This window comes from Ylistrum balloti, unplaced genomic scaffold, assembly GCF_031769215.1.
Source record: "Ylistrum balloti isolate Yb309-2 unplaced genomic scaffold, AGI_CSIRO_Ybal_v1 Utg369606, whole genome shotgun sequence".
Classification (NCBI taxonomy): domain Eukaryota; kingdom Metazoa; phylum Mollusca; class Bivalvia; order Pectinida; family Pectinidae; genus Ylistrum; species Ylistrum balloti.
In genome coordinates, this window is record NW_026781884.1 from 461,604 (window position 1) to 483,239 (window position 21,636).

General features: G+C 36.5%; 2 protein-coding genes across 2 annotated transcripts; one reads left to right on the forward strand and one right to left on the reverse strand.

Annotated features, from left to right (window-relative positions):
* The first annotated feature begins 123 nt into the window (after positions 1-123).
* Positions 124-3,874, forward strand: LOC132546592 (large ribosomal subunit protein eL19-like). The gene is made up of 5 exons (XM_060210320.1): positions 124-167; positions 1,344-1,450; positions 2,058-2,301; positions 3,000-3,110; positions 3,680-3,874. Exons 1-5 carry the CDS (start codon positions 163-165, stop codon positions 3,801-3,803), a joined length of 591 nt encoding a protein of 196 aa, XP_060066303.1. The 5' UTR covers positions 124-162; the 3' UTR covers positions 3,804-3,874.
* An 8,382-nt stretch (positions 3,875-12,256) lies between these two features.
* On the reverse strand, positions 12,257-20,118 carry LOC132546413 (uncharacterized). The gene is given in 10 exon segments (XM_060210129.1): positions 12,257-12,570; positions 13,252-13,441; positions 13,874-13,998; positions 15,027-15,862; positions 16,020-16,363; positions 16,985-17,088; positions 17,615-17,767; positions 18,030-18,116; positions 18,559-18,924; positions 19,716-20,118. Coding segments are annotated over 10 exon segments (2,922 nt in total).
* Between the last annotated feature and the right edge of the window lie 1,518 nt (positions 20,119-21,636).

The window sequence follows — 21,636 nt, forward strand, 5'->3', positions numbered from 1 at the left end:
AATTACAATAAGTATTTAGAGCTATCTGGTGTCAAATATATGATTTTAACTGTGTGTTGAAAAATAAAATTCGATGTTAATTGACAGACTATTTTTAAAGTTCGGAACATCACCCGGGTAAAACAGCCCTCTTCCTTTTTCCAACAACGTGAAACTGCAACCATGAGGTGCGAGATAGGTTCTTAAAATTTGCCCCTTTTATAAGTTTATTAATCACAGTTTTCAATGAAAAGTAGACGACTTAACAATAAATACACATGTTACCCTTCAACGAACGTTTTACTGTGATGTCGCAAGTGTAAATGTGAATAATTCGTTAATTTTGTCATTGATTGAACCAACATGGCTGACTACAACACATGGGAAAGTTCGTTGATAAAGATCCGTGTTCGTTATATTAATAGAAGGCGAACAGTAGCAGTTTTCTTGTTTAGTCGCAGAACTTAATGAAAATAAAAGTGGTGTGCAAGTTTCTAATCGGAATCTGCCAACGACATGCGTGTACCGGCATTGCTAGGGATAAACCAGTGTAGCCTGTAGGTCTATGGCTGTACTGTAGGTTATGCTACAGAAGTCGGACGTTCTGTCAATACGAATATAATCGCTTAAATAGTTCGATTATTGTATATATATATACTAAATATATTTCTGTGTGTGTTAATACTTGTGGATATGTCCACAGGAACGGACGATCTAGATGTGAAATGAAGTTATTATACCAGTAAAATAGCAGGAATCGTATTTAAAAAACATTATTCCTGCTATTTTAGTTGTATAGTAGGTATATTTCGCATATAGAAGGTCTCATTTGCTTGGTATGTCTAAAATGGGAATACAGGTTCAGGCAGCTAACACAGCAACGTCGTAGTATGAAGTACATATGTCCAATTTTATACCCACTCTCACTACTTTCAAAGTAGACCAAAAAATTCTATCTCCAAAAATGATAACTTCATTGTGCTTTTTACATATGTTTTGCTGTTATTACATATTCTCTGATTATGCTCATTTTAATGTTCAGAAAATTGGTAGAAAGTGCACCTAACATAGATGCAACAAATGAAATATTTCTACAACATACCCCATAAATCTCTGGTTTATTTCAAAGTAAAACAAGTTTGTTTGCTTCACTAACCATATCAGACCTTATGGCTTGTTGGACAGCTATTCCAGTGTATTTTTTTTCTCTTTCTGCATCAAGTTAAAAAAAATGCTAAGTTGAAATGGAGACAATGAAATGGCTATTTAACAAGCAATAAGGGCGGATAAAGCTAGCAACTCCGTGTTGCATCTTGCAGTACTTTAAAGCTAAGATTTATATCAAGATCATATTTTCTTTACAGTACCCTCAGGTTGCAGAAAAGGCTGGCCTCAGCCGTACTGAAATGCGGCAAAAATAAAGTTTGGCTCGATCCCAATGAAACTAATGAAATAGCCAACGCAAATTCACGTATGTATTAAAGTGCATCTGTTAAGTGCTTATTTATTTATTCTGACATTCTATTGAATTAATGATATATGTCTGAACTCTGTCCCTGTAAAAATTGAGGGAAATAAGTGACCCATGCTTGGGTCAGTATTTAAATACTAATTGTGGAAAGAAATCATGCATGCAAATTGCACATTATTTGAAATGTCTGGTCTTTATCTACAATATTTTGAAATAGGACCTGTTTTATAATGCCAATATGTTCATTAAACATACAATATCCCCACTGTACTCTGTTTAAGGTTTGTGTTTGTTGTTCAGACAATCATGTACAGTTTTGCTCTCTCTCTTCCACTTTTCTTTTGTACTATTTGTACAAATAATGGAGCCGTATATCGATATTATGACTAGGTGATAGGAAACAAGTCAAATATCCCCATTGCTTTAAAATTGAAATTGTGAAATGTAGATGATTGAAAAGTTGAAAAAATATATCATAAATATCTATTGGCCAATAAGATTCAGAGATATTTGAGTTTCAATGTTGTATACTTACCTCTTATCAGTTTACCAAAGTTATCAAGTGTTATATGTTTGCTAATGATTTTTGTTTGGACTTTATCAATAGGTCAAAACATCAGGAAGCTGATCAAGGATGGTCTAATCATTCGCAAACCTGTGGCTGTTCACTCGCGTGCACGCGTAAGGAAGAATGCCATTGCCCGCAGGAAGGGGCGTCACATGGGGCATGGAAAGAGGAAGGGTACATTGAATGCCCGTATGCCTACCAAAATCTTATGGATCAGGCGAATGAGGGTCCTCAGAAGGCTGTTGAAACGCTACAGAGAAGCTAAGAAAATTGACAAGCATTTGTAAGTTGAATATGAAATGGGTCTATGGTGTTATGCACATAGGAAGAAAAAAGGAATGGTAACGTTTACAATGATTTGAAATTTAAAGAAAGGAAAATGAAATAATTTCTGATATTTTGTACATTTGATACTCAGTTAGATGATGTCTGCTATGGTATTTGAGTTGGAAATAGCAAAACAAAACGCCAGAGTAGACTGCAACAGCATAGGTTTGATATTCAATTTATCACGACAAGCCTCCTGATCAGGAGAGGTCGAAGATATAGCCTTTGCGCAAACAATGGCATAAGTATATTGTAAACATTAAATGATTCTTCATACTTGTCAATGATTGAGACATCAAGAAATCTTAACTAATTTAATTGATCAATATCAGGAATGCATCTTACTTCAGCTTAAGAAATTCCTGAATTATACACAACTTAAATGTGGCATTCTATTATAAGTAATATAACATGTCAAGAAACAATGACTTTAGTAAGTGCTTTAGCATGAATCAAGAAAGATTTCATTTTCAAATTACAAATCAGACGTGCAGAATTGTTCTCTTACACAAATTTTATCGGGGCTTTTAACTAGATCAGATAATAAATCACAAATTTTAATTAGATTCAAGGAGTGGCTATGAAGAAATCAGTTTGAATGCTTTACATTATCTGTTAGGTGATCACAGAAGTAACTTTGCATTTCATTTTCAGGTATCATGAACTTTACATGAAATGCAAAGGAAATGGCTTCAAGAACAAGCGTGTGTTGATGGAGCACATCCACAAGAGGAAAGCAGAGAAGGCTAGGACTAAGTTACTCAGGTAAGGATGATAGAAAGTTGCAACAGTTGAAAAAATATCTATGTACTTGCCAGCAAACTAGTGTTTACAATTTTAAAAGGTGCCCATTTCAAACCAGGAATTTATTTTACCAATTTTCTGTCTCAAGTTACCTGGTGTTTATGCTGAATTCCCAGCATTTGCTTTCTGTGGTCGAAAATTTCATGGCAATTTGGTTAACTTTTGTCATCATTTTTCCTCCTATTCCTCCCATAGTAAAACTCCAAGCTTGTGTTAATATTTCAAAATGAAAAAATAATAAAGTAGAACAAATTTAATTCTCAATATTGTTCCCAAATATAGTATAAGATGAGTTTATTTTTTTCTAAATTTCACTTTTGATAGCCAGTTACAGGTTTTATCAGTACTTGAAACTAAAATATGTTTTGAGATAATTTCTTGCTCATTCAAATCTGTGTAGCAATCGTGAAAAATATAATTTCCTGTTTAACATCTATATTATTTCCAAAAGACTAGCAGTGAGTGAGTTCCTATTTTCATGAAATATTTGGTCATGTTAACATGCTTAAAATATTGCATTATTATTCCAGTGACCAAGCCGAGGCTAGAAGACAGAGAGTCAAGGAGGCCCGTAAACGCCGTGAAGAACGCATCAAGCAGAAGAAGGAAGAGATGCTTAAGTCTTACTCCACAGAGGATGAGACAAAACGATAGACATTTTATCTTTTCCATCTCGTGTCACATTCATTGTTGTTGCATTGATCACAATAAAGGTGGATGTGGAATTTTGTCCGTTGTTGTTTATGTGACTTAATGAAACAAGTTTTTGTAAGGAATTTTTGCACTAAATTTTGCATTAAAATTTGAGAGCAATTGGAATGGAGTTAGTGCTGGATGTTTTGTTGCCTATTAAGCTTGTTCAGCATTTTTGGCGTGTATGTATCAGAGGTCATTATTTATTTCATTGCCTCTGTTTAGATTTGAACCAGGGACCATTGTCTGTCTAGTGAAGTAGTACATCAAGCAGTATATTACGGCTAGTATTTACCATGGTTACATGAAGTTAGAGCAAATTTTTGTTTTCCATTAAATACATGTATACCACTGACAGCAGCAATTTATTTCCGAGTCCTGGAATGAGTAAAAGCTCGACTAGAATAGCCCTTAAAAGTTCATGGAATAGGGGTGCCATCTTCAAGCTCCGGCTACAGACTTGTAAACATCATTGGGAGAACGAAATTATTTTTGAGTTAAGGCGAACAGAAGGCTGGGCCCCGAAATGTTGCTCCTGAAATATTGGGGAAGACTCAGATTTAGGGTACTGTAAAAATATTGGTAACACTTTAATTACAGTTACCTTCTGCTCACCAAAACTATCAACTTCATGGAAAACAGCTTTTAAAACTAACCCTTTTCCCTGCTGAATTTTTTTGTAGTCGGATGACCGTTAAGACCTGTGGGCCTCTCGTTTAAAGAAAACATTTCACTGAAGTCACGTTCGCCCGGGGAGAATGTGATTTCTACTTGATCCGCCAACAGGACCAATTTGATGGTATGCAAACGGTTATCAACTACGTATACACAGGAATCTTGGTTAAGTCTAGACGTTTGTGTTGAGTGTTAGAGATCTACATTTGTAATAGGTCGGAATGTACAGCTAGCAAAATGACGAAAACGACAATGAATAGTTTCTGTTATTCGGCACGGCTCGAAATCTCAAATAGTTTCCACTACATATATTCAGGTACAACAAAATATCTGTGCACTGTATAAGAACATATGCTATCGATTTGTAAACAAACATTTGATGAGGTAACTACATATGATGGGGACACTAGTGCCAATCAAGCTGGAACTTCACTACCTTGACTACGGGAAAATACGTTTGCAATAGGCTGTAAGCACAATTGGATATATTCTTTAAAGAACGAAACACAAGTCTATTCCTTGATCATTATGCCAAATCCATATTTTATTATTTACATGATGGGTAGTTGTTGTACCTGCAGATAAAGCATCCAATCATTTTCTGCAAACATTACATTCCTTGTATCACTGAGGTGATCGTGCGATGGATAGGACTTTTCAAGATGGCGGACCAACGTAACACCGGAAGGTAAGCTCTGTGTACTACAAGATCAAGGCCTGCTTCGTCAGAAGGAAATCGTACCTACACATCCAAGCTTTTCAAATCAGAATCACTGACTATTCCTGCTTCAGTATTATAGTAATTTAGATTGTCGTTTAATGATAAGGATACGGACCTTCCTCGTTTATATTGTGCTTTGAAACATCACAAGAATCCACATAAACTGCGTTTGGTTGCTGGCTCGTCTAGCTGTTCAACCAAATCGATGTCGTCACTTCTTCCTTCCTTCCTTAATACGATCAAATAATGATTACAGTCATAATGTGACACTGGAATAAATCGTAAGTGGATTTTGAAGAATGAAAAAAAAAACTTTCGATCAGTCTCCAACACTCTCGTCCAATACGAAAATCTTCTATAACGTAAAACAAAAAAACTGTTTCTGGTTTCCCTACAGTCCTTTCATTTTGTGATTACCGGTACTATTTTCCCCCTACAATTTGGCAAAAAAGTGGCTCAATAACCTGCGAGATGACACTTAATGTTTTGTTTGCTGGCGATCCCATCCAAGGTTGTGTACATTTATGTATTAGACTAGTCTGACCAGTGATCGAACACTTCCATTTATTTCATATTCTGAAATAATCGAAGAAAAAATATCTTACTTAAAAGAACGATATTGTATTAAAAGTGGATTTGACATATTTTACAAAATTCAGGACAAAACAAATTATTGGTCCACGTTTCTTCTCATCGAAACGCATGCTGTTCCGCGATTTCGATGCAATAATAAATTAATTTTCTCGTTTTTTCACCACGATATCGACCATGAAATTAGTCTTTTGTGTTTTTTAGAAGAGGTCCGAATATCGTTTTATATATATATATAGAACGACACCTCAGCAACAAGGTACATATTTAATAATTCTAATGGGGTGTTTGGGCATAGGTTCGGCGACTTCCTTCGATATCCGCCATTACACCAGTGGCGTTTATCTCTCCTAAGATTATACAACACTAATTTAAGTAATTGACAAATGTTCACATCAAAGCAAGCTATGTTTTGTGACGGAGCACCGGTCACGTGAGCCTACTTGTACTGTATATTACCTCTATCTGTCTGTCTGTCTGTCTGTCTGTCTATCGGCACATGATAGTACAGGGGGAAACGATAATTGAACAGCTGTCATGACAATTTGTGACAGTCATCCTAATAAACATCTCATTATACATACATGTAATACTTCTACACACCTGACGTATGGGAACATGAGTTATTTATACACACCTGACGTATGGGTACCTGGATGCGAAATATACCGAATCATGTTTTATGAAATATGTAGGTTCAAACAAAAGATTACACGGAGAATGAAAAAATCAAAATGATCGAATTCTTGGTTGACAATGCCTTAGCCAAGTTTGTGAAGCGTTAAGGATCAATCCCTCTCATGACTGACTTATTTTTATTTTCACGGTTGACTAAATAGAGGAAGTTAAACCAGGTCACAAAGACCACACGAGATCCTTTTCACTGTCAGATATACTGATGATTATTGGCTATGTCTGTCGTATATACTCACCAGAATTGGATCACGAAAAAACCCTCACAAGACATGGTTTCAAGGGATGCAGGTTGATTAAAATTATTGAGAAGTTTTATTGTCATCATATTGATCTTATTGACAAATATTCTATTTCTTTGTGTGATAACAGGTTGGACGTGTTTGATGATCGGTAGTTTGACTTGGGTTCTGTTGGGATTACTAGGAATAACCAAGACTTACATGACGGGTGTCGCAGAATACGCTCACCCTTCCGGAACACATGGTCGTACTCTTGCACTTGGTTGGTATTCTAGTATTTGTTGGATTGGTATCAGAACTTGTAAACCTACATTGTTTTGGCCGACACTCAAACCAAAACGAGAGAGAGGGGGTGTTAAGAAAAGAAGAAGTTATATTATTAAGTTGTCAATTAAGGTACCATTTTCTTACCTGTTTTCGAGATCTTTCTTCTCTTCATCTTATATCACAGTCTATCCTATAAATAACTTCTATATATTTTACTATTTATTCGATCCATTTGACTAAATATTTGTGGAAATGAAAAAAACAAACAAACAAACAAACAACACAATTTTTCTGCCATTAATGGAAATTAGTGGTTTATATTACATAAATTGTTGGCCAATAACAAAATAAGTCACGAGTTTCTCCTAATTACAACTACAGAATCCACAACAATATTTACATAATTCATTCATGTTCACATATCTTCTTTCAAAGAAACCGTTATATATGATTTTTTACCGATAGGAACTTTTCCATGTTTTTAACTCCAGCAGAATGGCTTACGGTTTCCATTATGAAGTGCCAGACCAGGATGCAGGAGGCTGGATGCTAAGGCCAGTAACACTGTCGACTTCTTGTAAACCTCGAACCCGCGACCTAGAGATGGAGGGCCAATGACGGTCAACAGTCTTAACCTCTCAGCCGCCGCGATCCGCTTTGTTGAAGGTATATATTATGTTTTGTATTGAAAATATTGATAAACACCAGTTTGATATACATAAATTGACCTTTAAATCCAGATAGAACTAATATACATTATAAATCTAATTCCACTCTAATGCGAAGACCACATTTTTCTCTTTTTTGATAATGTTTATCCTCATCTGCAAAAGAAAACCACAACCATATTTTATATTATATAGATGCTATTAAGATATAATACATTCAATTGTGATGGATTTTTTGCTTTCAACATGCAACTGATACGTGAATTCAAGCAAGATTCTGTTGACATTTTGTACCATGTTTCGTATATATGGAAAAGGAAAAGACGGCCTTGACCCTAACAGTCATCTGAGAATAGAAGGACGAGCAGATCACAGAAAAAAAGGATTTATGCTGGATTTTAGTAAAAAATGAAAACAAGATTTGGTCAGGATAGTTTCATGCACGTTTGATATCATTGACACTCCTTAATAATGTTCCTCTATTGGGGATCCGCCCCGAAGTCACTATGGGTCAAATCCACTTTCTGGATGTTATGAATGGAGTCACAACTCCAATGTGTTCCAAACCAAGTTTGTTTGAAAGCTATCCAGGCGTTAAGAAGGAGTAGCGTTTTAAAGCAAAATATTGTCTAATTTCCCCTTTTGGGGCCTCGTCCCTAAGTCCTTAGGAATCAAATCAACTTTCTGAATTTACGAAATGATTCCCCACGCCCTATGTTGTTTCAGACCAAATTTGATTGAAATTCGCCGAGAGGTTAGGCAGAATTAGTGTTTTAAAGGAAAAGTTTACGGACGGCGGACGACGACCTACGAAGCACGATAACAATAGGTCATCTTGACCCATCGGGTTAGATGACATAAAAAAATAACGTATGAAAATGGAAGGTTCCGAATGAATCGGCACGGGATTCTAAATGTCTGATTTGCAGGTGCCATGAATGTTGAGGTAAACATGAAATGAAATTCAAACCATTTGCATAATAAAGAATCTGCTTGTAAAACAACCATGGTCCCGTATAAATGATGAAATTACCTTATTCGTCGTCAAACATTGCATCGCCAACTATTACGATGGTCTTGAACGCGTTGGTAACCACTCTTTGAATAAACTTTCCAGAAAGTCTAGCAAATCTCTTTACAACGTTATCTGATTTCTCGCATTCTCTTAATGAATCACTTATCGCTTGGTAAGGAGCTGCCGCCAGACCCCACATGGCCGCAACTGGTACCCATATTGGAGCCGTAATCAATGTAAACAATTTACGGATGCCACGTTTTACCTTCTTTTCAGACATCCTTGGGTTTCGTGGCGTCGGTATTGACATTCTACCAAGCTACTCCAAGCTAACTAGAAATGATCGCAATACTATACTATTTTTAGTAATACTTCCTGGTAAATCCGTAATGATTGTCAGAAATTCATTTAAATGATATGACGTAATTCCTTGTGTTTGTAATTCCACGGTGTCTATTCTCATGCAGTCTTGATAGAACAAATATAGTTTTATGTCTATTATTACTTAATAAGCGCTGTATATAGACGGACGGACTGACTGAAATATTTAGGATGTAAATTCGTCTTTTGCATTAGATTTAATGATATTATTATTGTGACTGTTCTGATTATTGTTGTCTTTAGAATCCTGCTCTCCTATATTTGTCAGCAGCGCGAAGGTCTTACGTTGGGAGGTGTATCCTTGAAGAACCGTGATCGGGCAGGTAACAAACCACATTGTAACATTTCACATTCATACCGGAAATTGAATCAGGGACGCTTACTTGAAAGGCGAGTGCATTACAACTGCGCCTCCCTACAGTCTCATCTGTGTGATTATAACGATCCCCACAGCCTCATCTGTGTTATTATAACGATCCCCACAGCCTCATCTGTGTGATTATAACGATCCCTACAGTCTCATCTGTGTGATTATAACGATCCCCACAGTCTCATCTGTGTGATTATAACGATCCCCACGGCCTCATCTGTGTGATTATAACGATCCCCACAGCCTCATCTGTGTGATTATAACAATCCCCACAGCCTCATCTGTGTGATTATAACGATCCCCACAGTCTCATCTGTGTGATTATAACGATCCCCACGGCCTCATCTGTGTGATTATATAAATCCCCACAGCCTCATCTGTGTTATTATAACGATCCCCACAGCCTCATCTGTGTGATTATATAAATCCCCACAGCCTCATCTGTGTGATTATAACAATCCCCACAGTCTCATCTGTGTGATTATAACGATCCCTACAGCCTCATCTGTGTGATTATAACGATCCCCACAGCCTCATCTGTGTGATTATAACGATCCCCACGGCCTCATCTGTGTGACTATAACGATCCCTACAGCCTCATCTGTGTGATTATAACGATCCCCACAGCCTCATCTGTGTGATTATAACGATCCCCACAGCCTCATCTGTGTGATTATAACGATCCCCACAGCCTCATCTGTGTGATTATAACGATCCCACAGCCTCATCTGTGTGATTATATAAATCCCCACAGCCTCGTCTGTGTGATTATAACAATCCCCACAGTCTCATCTGTGTGATTATATTAATCCCCACAGCCTCATCTGTGTGATTATAACGATCCCCACAGCCTCATCTGTGTGATTATATAAATCCCCACAGCCTCGTCTGTGTGATTATAACAATCCCCACGGCCTCATCTGTGTGATTATAACAATCCCCACAGCCTCATCTGTGTGATTATAACAATCCCCACAGCCTCATCTGTGTGATTATATAAATCCCCACAGCCTCATCTGTGTGATTATAACGATCCCCACAGTCTCATCTGTGTGATTATAACGATCCCCACAGTCTCATCTGTGTGATTATAACGATCCCCACGGCCTCATCTGTGTGATTATAACGATCCCCACGGCCTCATCTGTGTGATTATAACGATCCCCACGGCCTCATCTGTGTGATTATAACGATCCCCACGGCCTCATCTGTGTGATTATAACGATCCCCACGGCCTCAGCTGTGTGATTATAACGATCCCCACGGCCTCATCTGTGTGATTATAACGATCCCCACGGCCTCATCTGTGTGATTATAACGATCCCCACGGTCTCATCTGTGTGATTATAACGATCCCCACAGTCTCATCTGTGTGATTATAACGATCCCCACAGCCTCATATGTGTGATTATAACGATCCCCACAGCCTCATCTGTGTGATTATAACGATCCCCACAGCCTCATCTTTGTGATTATAACGATCCCCACAGCCTCATCTGTGTGATTATATTAATCCCCACAGCCTCATCTGTGTGATTATAACGATCCCCACAGCCTCATCTGTGTGATTATAACAATCCCCACAGCCTCGTCTGTGTGATTATAACGATCCCCACAGCCTCATCTGTGTGATTATATAAATCCCCACAGCCTCGTCTGTGTGATTATAACGATCCCCACAGCCTCATCTGTGTGATTATATAAATCCCCACAGCCTCATCTGTGTGATTATAACGATCCCCACAGCCTCATCTGTGTGATTATATAAATCCCCACGGCCTCATCTGTGTGATTATAACAATCCCCACAGCCTCATCTGTGTGATTATAACAATCCCCACGGCCTCATCTGTGTGATTATAACAATCCCCACAGCCTCATCTGTGTGATTATAACAATCCCCACAGCCTCATCTGTGTGATTAGAACAATCCCCACAGCCTCATCTGTGTGATTATAACAATCCCCACGGCCTCATCTGTGTGATTATAACGATCCCCACGGCCTCATCTGTGTGATTATAACAATCCCCACGGCCTCATCTGTGTGATTATAACGATCCCCACAGCCTCATCTGTGTGATTATAACAATCGATCTGGTGATCATTTTACGATGGTTTGGTGAAGTTGACATCATTATATGGCTAAACTATATCAGTTGTAAAATCACTAATTTTCGTGAGGGATTTGTTTTCGTTGATTTCGAGGGTACCGTTAATCCAAGAATCCACGAACTGTTAAAAGAAGTAGGTTTATAGAGTTATATTGATCCACGAAAAAGGAACTGAAAAAAGGAGAAAAAATGGGCCCGTGAAAATTTAGCAGTTTATAAAATGTATAGAAAGTTGCTATGCTATTTTGTGTACAATCCTTTGACATTGCATGTAGTAGGTACTTCTGATGGACGGTTTTCCATAAAGTGCATAACAATAATCCAATATTGAAAGTAATGAACTTTATTGAATTATGAAGTTTGTGAACTTGACCTTTATTCTGACGAATTCAATTTTTTTTCAATCATCTCTTAGATTTCAACATTGAAGTTCCCACCATCACTGTCGAGTCCTTTTAAGCAGTCACTATTAACTGACTTAACCAAAAGTGTTGTCTTGATAATCACATTGATGTTGGATAAGACATTAATTTATGTCATATATGAATCATGTTTTGTCCATTGTCTTGGAAGTATGTTCTCTTCGCATAATTGAAATATTCATATGACAGAATGAACATATGTTACATTCAGAATCATCTCAGTTTTCAAATAGACTGAAAACTCAACTGAAAACGTGATTAACAATGGCTGCTACGAGGGTTTATAAGTTTCAGCTGGGACGTATCCAAATTGGTTTCATTCATTGCACATATGATACAATAAAATGTCGCCTTGCTCCCAAACCTTTGTCCCCAGACTTCTAGCAGATACATTGCCAAAGCCTTCTCACTCTGACGTCGATGGAGTTCCATTGCTTTCTGAATGTCGAGATAATCAACCTCGAGATCCAGGAAAAACACGAGAAAACTGGATCCTACTATTCCAGCGATCACCGCCAGATCATCACTTGTAGGGGAGCTGGACAGATCGATACCAGGAACGACAGTTGTATCTGTAGATGGGAGAATGATATAAATGATAAATTTTTAATTCATTGAGTATTGATATCTTGATAAAGAAGTGATGATGCGGCTATCAGTTAGATTGTAATGAGTGATGTGTTTCTTATCTATATTTGTTTATTTTCGTTTTGTGGGTTTGTGATTTCAGAACAGAATAAAGATTGAAAAAGAAACCGTTCCTCTCAATCAGTGGCAGTGATCAAAAGAATATTTTGTTAATAATGGATTCCATGTGTGGTATGTTAGATCAATATGTTGCTGACGGGAATGATAAACTTGATACTAGCAATCCCATGTTCTTCGGTTCTTAAAAGGATTTTGCAACGAGATGCGTGCTAGACAAATTGTTTTTTCAAAACTCTAAAGCTTCATGAAGTTGCTTGTTTATAAAGACACTTAAGTGAAGTATGAGTTTCAAATTAGTCGTTGTATTGATAGTGCTCAATGTTCTAAGAAAAATGATAAATAAAATAAATATTTTCGTGAACACTTGATTTCGTTGTTAAAGCTCAATAAATATCATTTTAACATCTTAAACTGTAAATAAATATTTTACAGCTTTTTCGACATATGAATTCGTGGATTTTATCATATTGTAAAGGAAGTTTCAACGTCTTAATGGGTCCTTTTTAAATATGAAAACGTGAGGAAGCAAAAGGCCATATAAATACCGATATCTTTCACCGTTGTATCACCAGTCCAGACCGGATCTAGAAGCATCTCCTCGTATGGAATGCAATTCATTTTCATCGCTTCCACAATTTTCTTAAGGGAAGCAGCATCTTTCTGCATAGCTCTCCAACGTAGAAGTACTTTCGTTAGCTGTGAGCGGAGGTCAAGATTTTTGTGCTGGTATCGTTCCTGTGTTTAAAGTATAATTGATTAATAATCCTTATTAAGTCGAAATATTACTTTAGATTATAACAGTAATAATCTATCCTGTATTATTGCATAAATTAATTCCTTATAGTGTCAGGGGAGGAGAGATTGAGGACGGCGAGAGGAGGGGTTGGCAAACATACGTCAATAACAACCATGTTATAAATCAATATTGACTTAAAAGATTTAAGAAAAGAAATTAATAAAATTAAAAAAACCTGATCATTCTTTATCAGCTCCATTGTATTGTTATCACACTTCTTACACACAGATTCGCTAAAATGTTAAGTTTACCATATCATTTCGTTCCGATATATGCCTTTTAATTATTTCTTTAACTGTATTCCAAACATGATGAAAATTTTCTTTCTCCCAATCATTAATTAAATAGATAAGCAAACCCGGGGTCCTTACCTTCTCCACGACCGTGGCTTCTAATCCAAGGGAGGCAAACACAACAGCATAGCTATTTCCAATATGTTTCGCTACATGACTCAGCCGCCTTGGACTAAGTTCGAAATCTTGTCGCTGTTTCAACACTGCATGAAGTGTTTAACAAGATATATGCCTGAGTATAATGGTTATTTCCGTTTTTATTTGAATGATTTATGATCGTCATCAGTCCTTATAAGGACATTACATATTATTTGTGATCGTTTAGCGCACGATCCAGCATAATACCCGATCCAGATTGAAAATGTATGGCATGATTTGTATCAAAGCACAGTTGTCGAAATTAATGTAAAACCATAAATTTCCGTGTGCCGTGTGTTTTTGTTGGTTTCGTGGGTATAAGTCTATGAAGTCAATTGCCAGCGGTTTCAAGTTTGCAAATTGACATGAATTTTTAATTGTAGCGAATAATCCACGAAATCAAGTATCAAGAAACAACACGTTTTTGGGAAAAAAGCCATGAAATTTCACCGCTACGGAAAGATATATTTATACAATATGCATTTACATTTTATTTGTTCATGCTGGTTTTACATTTCCCCCCGCATAAGCGAGACATTGGAAATACACTATGCAGTAAAGATTGTTTTGTTACAACGGTTTGTCTACAAACCTTATTCAACTTACCATCCATGTTGACGTCCGACTTCTGAAAAGACATTAAGTTAACGCGAATTGAATATACAAACAAACCATTCTACAGATCTATGTACTAGAATGTATAGGATATTTTCAATTTAGATCAATTTTTCTTCTCCATTTCTTTTCGAAATCTTGTTAAACTTAATAGAATTAGATAGGAAGTATAGAAAGAAAATATTTATTAATACTAAACTCTTCCTCATGCTACGCCACTGTTTTTCCGCGTATTGATTACACTTGATTCAAATTGGGAAATAAAATGTTACAAATATATCCCCGAACGTTCTGATTACTGACAACTTTTCTCTATAATGTTTATCACTATCTTCGGATATGGAACTTTGAATTATATTCACGTGTAAACAAATAAGTGAACAATGATCATGAGGTAAAGTAAGCATCATAAATTTTATGTTTTTCTTCTTTAACATGAGTTTGACAATGGAACAAATACGTACTGAAAATACGAAACATTGTTGTATGTTATAGGATTATATTTGTCTTTCATCATTTACCTGTTGGATTTTCCCAAACCAAATGGCCACGTCCTGAGATGGATCTTGATGAGGAGAAACTGTCTTCGGATTCATTAATCCTTCATCACTGACTTGCAAGAAGATTTCCCGTGAACCATCCTCATAAAGAAGGTGACATTCATATTTCGATCGATCATCTAAAAGGTCTTCCAACGCTTCCCGAATGATGCCCCCGATCCCGGCATATATTACGGAATCTTGACATGAAAACAGAGCCACTTTGACTGTCGAATTGTTGGACTGCAAGGCAAATGTGACTCCAGGATTCACAATAAAACCGCCAATATATCTATACAGCAATCTCTTCTGAGAAACAGGGTCAGAAAGTACCTCAAACCTATTAATGCACATCGTCAAAAGTTTGTCACGAACCGCAGATGGGATGAAGTGTTCCTTTGAAATAAAGCACAAGGTTGAAATCTTATTCATCTCGTTCAGACCTGATACCATAAGCTGATCATTCACAGGTGGAAGCATGGAAGTCAGAACGTAGCAGCTTGTCTTGTTCTTCGTCTTTTCCGGAAGAGGTTCAGCTATCAAGAACAGGCGAGATATAGCTGTCATGAAACTCCTTTTCGTTTTTGTTGTTTCTCCTTTCGTTTCACATTCCATAAAGCTTTCTACAAACTCTGGAGATACGTATGGCTGTTGGACCTTTAAGAGTTCGACTACTCGATTCACCAGCCACTTTGTATCCACCACAATGGGATCGTGTGATGTGATGGACGACAGCTTATTGCATATCAGGATAGATTTCTTCTGACACATAAATCTTCAAGTGAATAAATATTCAATTATTAACAATAACTGAAGCCAATTTAAATAAATAAATAAATAACATCCAGAAGCAAACCACGTTTAAAGAACAGACCTAAAGGAGATTGCAAAATAATAGTAAATGAAATATATAATATATATTAGAGCCAAACCTGAGAAAGTCCTTCACTTGGTCATCATTATGTATGGGGACTGCCATTTCTTTTGCAACTGTACATAGGTCTCCAAATGTCATCACTCTGTGACCACTGGCATTATAGCGGAAGACCTCTCGCTCAAGAGCTAACCATCTAGCAAGGATATCCTGTTGGCATTTTTGTTCGCGCATGGCTGCATTCACAATTGTTTGCCATATCCTGTCTCTTACTCCTTGCAATAAATCAAGGTTGTTCACAAGGAACATCCCATGCACGTGTTCACGCACAAATTTCCCAAGTTCAGAATGTTCTCTGAGATGTTCCCAAATTTCTGTCTGCATTGATTTGTATTTCGTTGACTGGGACGGAAAAACAACAACAAAAGAAACTTAAACGAGGTTCATCTTTCAATACAAAGTTAGAATTCGAACTTTATTGTACAGCGGTTTTGCCCTTCTAGGACTCGTCAGTGAGGCAAAGGCCTAAATTTTACAACCTAGGAGGCGACTTAGAATAAAGATGGGGAGGTGCACTAATCCCATACTTCAGTCAATGTCATGATTTTCATATAAACATTATGACTGTCGTTGTCACCCATAAGTCTGCTATACAATGTCATACTTTTCCTTACATACATTTGACAATGTCATAAGAACTGTACGTCCGCCCTACAATGTCATACATTTAAATGTAGACACCCAACAATGTCATACTTACCTTGCTTCCGCCCGACAATGTCAACCTACGGCAATGTTGAAATTCGTAAACTCACCAAACAGTTTCATATCACCCAGCACGGCAATGTCATAACAATAAGTGAACTAACCAGGCAATGTTTGCCCCTCACATCATCCCAACAATATTCTTGTGCACCTGTCTAACCGTTCAACCTTTAAATCTCCCTAAACAAATAAATTTGTCCAGAAAAGTAGATTAACCTTTAACATACTCAACGATGGCTGAAAGTGATATCCTCTTACCGAATCCGGAACACGGTCAAGGTTAGTTCCCACTAATATAATAGCCGGTTGAGATTTGCTCTTGTCGTAAAGGGAAATGTACCGTAGTCGAGTGTAAACATCGTCTGAAATAAAGAAACTAAAATAAAAAATCTAAAATAAAGGATCGATTAGTTATAAAGACTTAGTGATACTGAAAACTGAAAGATGTATCGATAACTGAATCCATATGTATCTTTCTGTGATGATGATGATGATGGTGGTTGGATGGCACAATGGTAGGTTGCATCTAGCCGTCGGGGTTCGATTCCTAAACGAGCGCGCTTCCTTCCGTGCCAACAATCGTGATTAATATAAGACTGAAAAACTTGTTTCGCAATTGCTTTGGAAACAAATGAAATGTCATTTTTTGTTGTTGTTGTTTGTGTGAAATAATATAACGTTTAATATATCGTTGTAATAGTTGAAAATATATGCAATTGCACACGTGGAACAACCTTCATTTACTGTGTGGAGTTGTTTCGAATAAAATATTCCAACATTCAACAATAATTTAACAGGCAGGCAGGTAGATACATGTAAATGAAAAGATGGGAATATACCATAGAAACACTGAAGTGGTTTGTAGATCAATATTGCTATGGTGCTTACCCAGCATCTGGACCAGCTGTGGGTAGGATTGTAATGAAAACACTAGGATATAAACACCGTGACTTGTCATAAACAAGTGCTGAATATTCTCGTACACCTCATCGCCAGAAAAGTCCAATATTGACAAAATCGCTTTCTCGCTTGAGCTTGATCCTGAAGGAAAGAAAGTGTAGCATTTTTAGACGACTGTTTTCTTTAAAACAATTGCTAAAATTTTGCTCAAAGTGTTAAAAGGATCAATTATGCAGGAAGATTATGGAAACGCCGTGTTTTTTTTTCTATTGGTTTTATTTTCTATATATGTATACTTTTGCGATTTCATTCTTTATTCGAAAAAAGGTTAATTGGTCGAAATTGTGAATCGTTACTTTATATGAAGTGATTATAAATAAACTGCTTAGAATATTACAAATACCTCGTTTCGACATAACACCTTCCTTCCTAGTTCCAGCCGACGTAGACAGGTGTCGCTTTAGCCAGGTGCTCTCACTTCTTGAAGGTTCTGAAACTTTACATTACATGTTTAAGATGCAAACACGATATCAGGAAAACAATCTAATGTAATAAATATGAAAAGATAAGGTGATACAAATACATATGTAAGATGTTTTCAACACGACAATACCGGCATGTGAACAAAATCTTGATTAACTCAATAAATATTCTTTTGTTTTCTTGTGATTGAACCGCTTTGTTAATTGATGAATACAGTATAAGTATCTATTAGGTTCCTAGTGGTTGTATAAAATAATTAGGTTCATAAATAGGTTAAGTAAAACATAGTTTGTTCCATGTTTGCCAATAAAATTTATTGAAATTTAATTTTCGATGTGGATGGAAATCAACTGCGAGCTCGTAAAAGTTCCCAGGTAAACAACTATTTCATTTACTCTGTATGACTAAAATCTGGACTCTCAAACATTTTTGTTTTTATTACAGCTTACCTTGCATCTTCTTGAGTACACTGTCCACAAACTGCTGCAAGCCTATGGCATATTCTGATTCCTCTCCATTGTCAGTTTTACTGTCATCCATTAAGTCGATCGTGAATCTCCTGTGAAACATCTGAATGCCTTTAGTTGGAATTTGACCATTTTTCTTGACTTTCAATTCCATCATAGACTGTAACAGGGAGGTTTTCCCTACACCCTTGGTACCTGTTACGATTATCTGGATGTTGATGAGAGTGACTTGCCCTTCCTCTAGGATTCTGTCATACGTAACTGTGAAATCATCACCAAGGTGGCCAAATTTTCTCATGTAGTTAACAATGTATTCGTTTGGGAGGATCTTGATATCTCTCGGCAATCCTTCAAATGATAATAAAATGTAAGGCTAAACTAATCTTATTTGATCTAGTGTACAGTATCCGAGGAAACATTAACAGAAAGGTATCTTTTGCCCTCATGTTGAACCTCATTTTCACCCAATATTTAAACAGTATTACCCAAACTGAAAACGAATTGATTGATAATTACGTGAGAGTTTATAATTGAGCATGACTTCTATAACATGTACTTATCATGACATTCTAAATAGTTATGGTAGTGTATGTATTTAATGAATAAATTATGTTTAGTGGATTATGGCAGCAACGACCTGCACGGTAATGCACATGGAGGTTTGGTCCAAGTCTGTCAATATCTGTCTCTGATGGTATACATGTGTATATATGCTGTGTTTAATGTACTAGTACATGTTATTGTATGTGTGTAAATGTTAATGAGGTGTGTGATTATTTTCATCCTGAGTTGCTTCCCCTTAACCTTTTCTAATCTCACCTTTTTGTATCAATATTGTCTAAAACATGTCATACAATTGGTTATTGCTCTCTCATTGTTTATTTCACATTGATGGCGATCATTTATAAAGGCTTTGCCGATTATTTAAACAAAATTTGTCGATAAAAGTTCAAGAAATAAAAAAAAAACACTTTTAAATACAATAAATACATATTTCAGCTTAATAAATCTTCCAAATTTATTTTCACCCAATCGGCAGAAGTACAGAAAAATGGGTAAACAGCAATATTTCTTCGTATCTAACTAACTATTTAAAGTATGTATACAACGTCATATTAGTCTTACTACGTCATTAATACCGTTCTGATGACGTTTCCTCCAATGCAGAAATTCTTTGGCATCATTGTCCACGAGATCCTTACAGGTACCGCATTTATTTTCCATGTTAGGATTTCCGCCTATGGTCAGCAATGATTCAAGTGTTCGAAGTTCAACAGGATGTTGTATACAACACAGGTGAAGCGGTGACCATCCTTTATTGTCGACCTTGTTGACCAAATGATGCACTTCCGGTCGACTGATAAGTATTTGTTGTAACGTTGGAAACTTGCCCTGTTTGACAAGGAAGTGTAGAGCGTTCTGTCCTTTCTTGTCTGTACCCGCAATATCAGCTCCTCGACTAACCCATTTGTTATAGTCCTCTAAGTTCCCATCGTATGTCGCTTTCAGCATATGTCTTGTAGCTCTTGAAGATTCAGACATGTTGGCCTCCTGTGTAGATATAAGTTCAAGACGACATCTATGTGTTATTTTAAACTGCCATGTGTTCTTCAGCCAAACATTGTTGGTTGTGCAATGATTTCATCAAACACTTAAAAAAACTACCTGTAAAGACAGAATTACTGACGATAACACCTACAGGCTACTCATCATATAGTGAAGAGGTAGTAAACTAGTCAGGATAAAAATCAGTCTTATTCGAACAGAAACGTTATGGCATGACGTGTCCAAAATTGCTCCACCTGTGTTACTTATTCAGTTAAGAACTCGTTAGTGTTACTTAGTTGAAACCTTGGAGACGACTGCTGCAAGTCCAAATCAATCGAAAAATATTAAAAACCAGACAAGGAGATGCATTTGCTTCAAGTAATTTCTTAATATTTAATATTGATAGAATGAATGGTAGCAGCTATTTGCCGGGTCGTGCTGTACGTGGTTTACAGTACAGTAGACACATACATCAATAAAACACATACGGGTCTCCACAGAAAAGTTAGATATACATTGTAGTATTAAATCACACCTGTCTGTAGGTCTTGTAAGGGATAAATGGGTGGGACAAACCGGAAGTAGACTATTGATTTTCTTTAAGAATATCTTTACCTGTCAAAGGTTATCGATCGCACAACTTATCAAACTAAGGTACATTTTTTCACAATCCTGCTGATATTATTGCACCGTGACGATAACCAATTACTATCGATAAAATTGATTCTGCCTTTTTAATTCTGTTGCCAGAAATTACAACAATGTTTTTATTCAGAAAATTATCTTATTAAACATAACACTATGATAATAAAAAGCTACATTTTGAGACTGTAAACTCCAGACCTGTGAAACTTTTTAAGGTCGATGGATGTGACAAACTGTGTGGTATCATTTTTCCAGACTTTTTGTGAAGTGACATTTGTTTAGCAGATAACCAAGAAATATGTGTCTGTTACGTTCTATAAACTTCACTGACAATGAAATATTTTGAATCATTTGAGCGTTTTCCCTCTTATGCAGAAACAAATTCACTGAAAAAATGGAATATTTTCGTTTAACTAAATACCGAACAGTGCCTTAGAAAGTCAAGTAAATATATTTCTGTGATAATTTTATCTAGATATCTCAAATATCTACGGTTTTGTTTTTAGTTTATTATTTACATTGTTGGTTTCCCTTACCTTGTTTGTCTACTTCATTCTATACAGTATAGCTTTCCTGGTACCACCGACATGTACACATGAGTTCTCCATTGCTTGGTAGCTTGTTGTGTTACGTTTCTTTGTTACCTGAGAGTATGACCCTTCGCTAACATTGATTTATAGGTACATGTACCATATACAAATTTGTTATCTCGAGGAGCTCAACGTTTTATCGTTAAATCTAAACGACTGATTTACATACGGTGTTTTATTCTTTGTGTGTACATTAATATCTAGATGTTGATATTAGAGATGGATATATGTAAATTCTTTCCTTATCAGGAAATAAGGAAAGATGTTTTTAATGGCA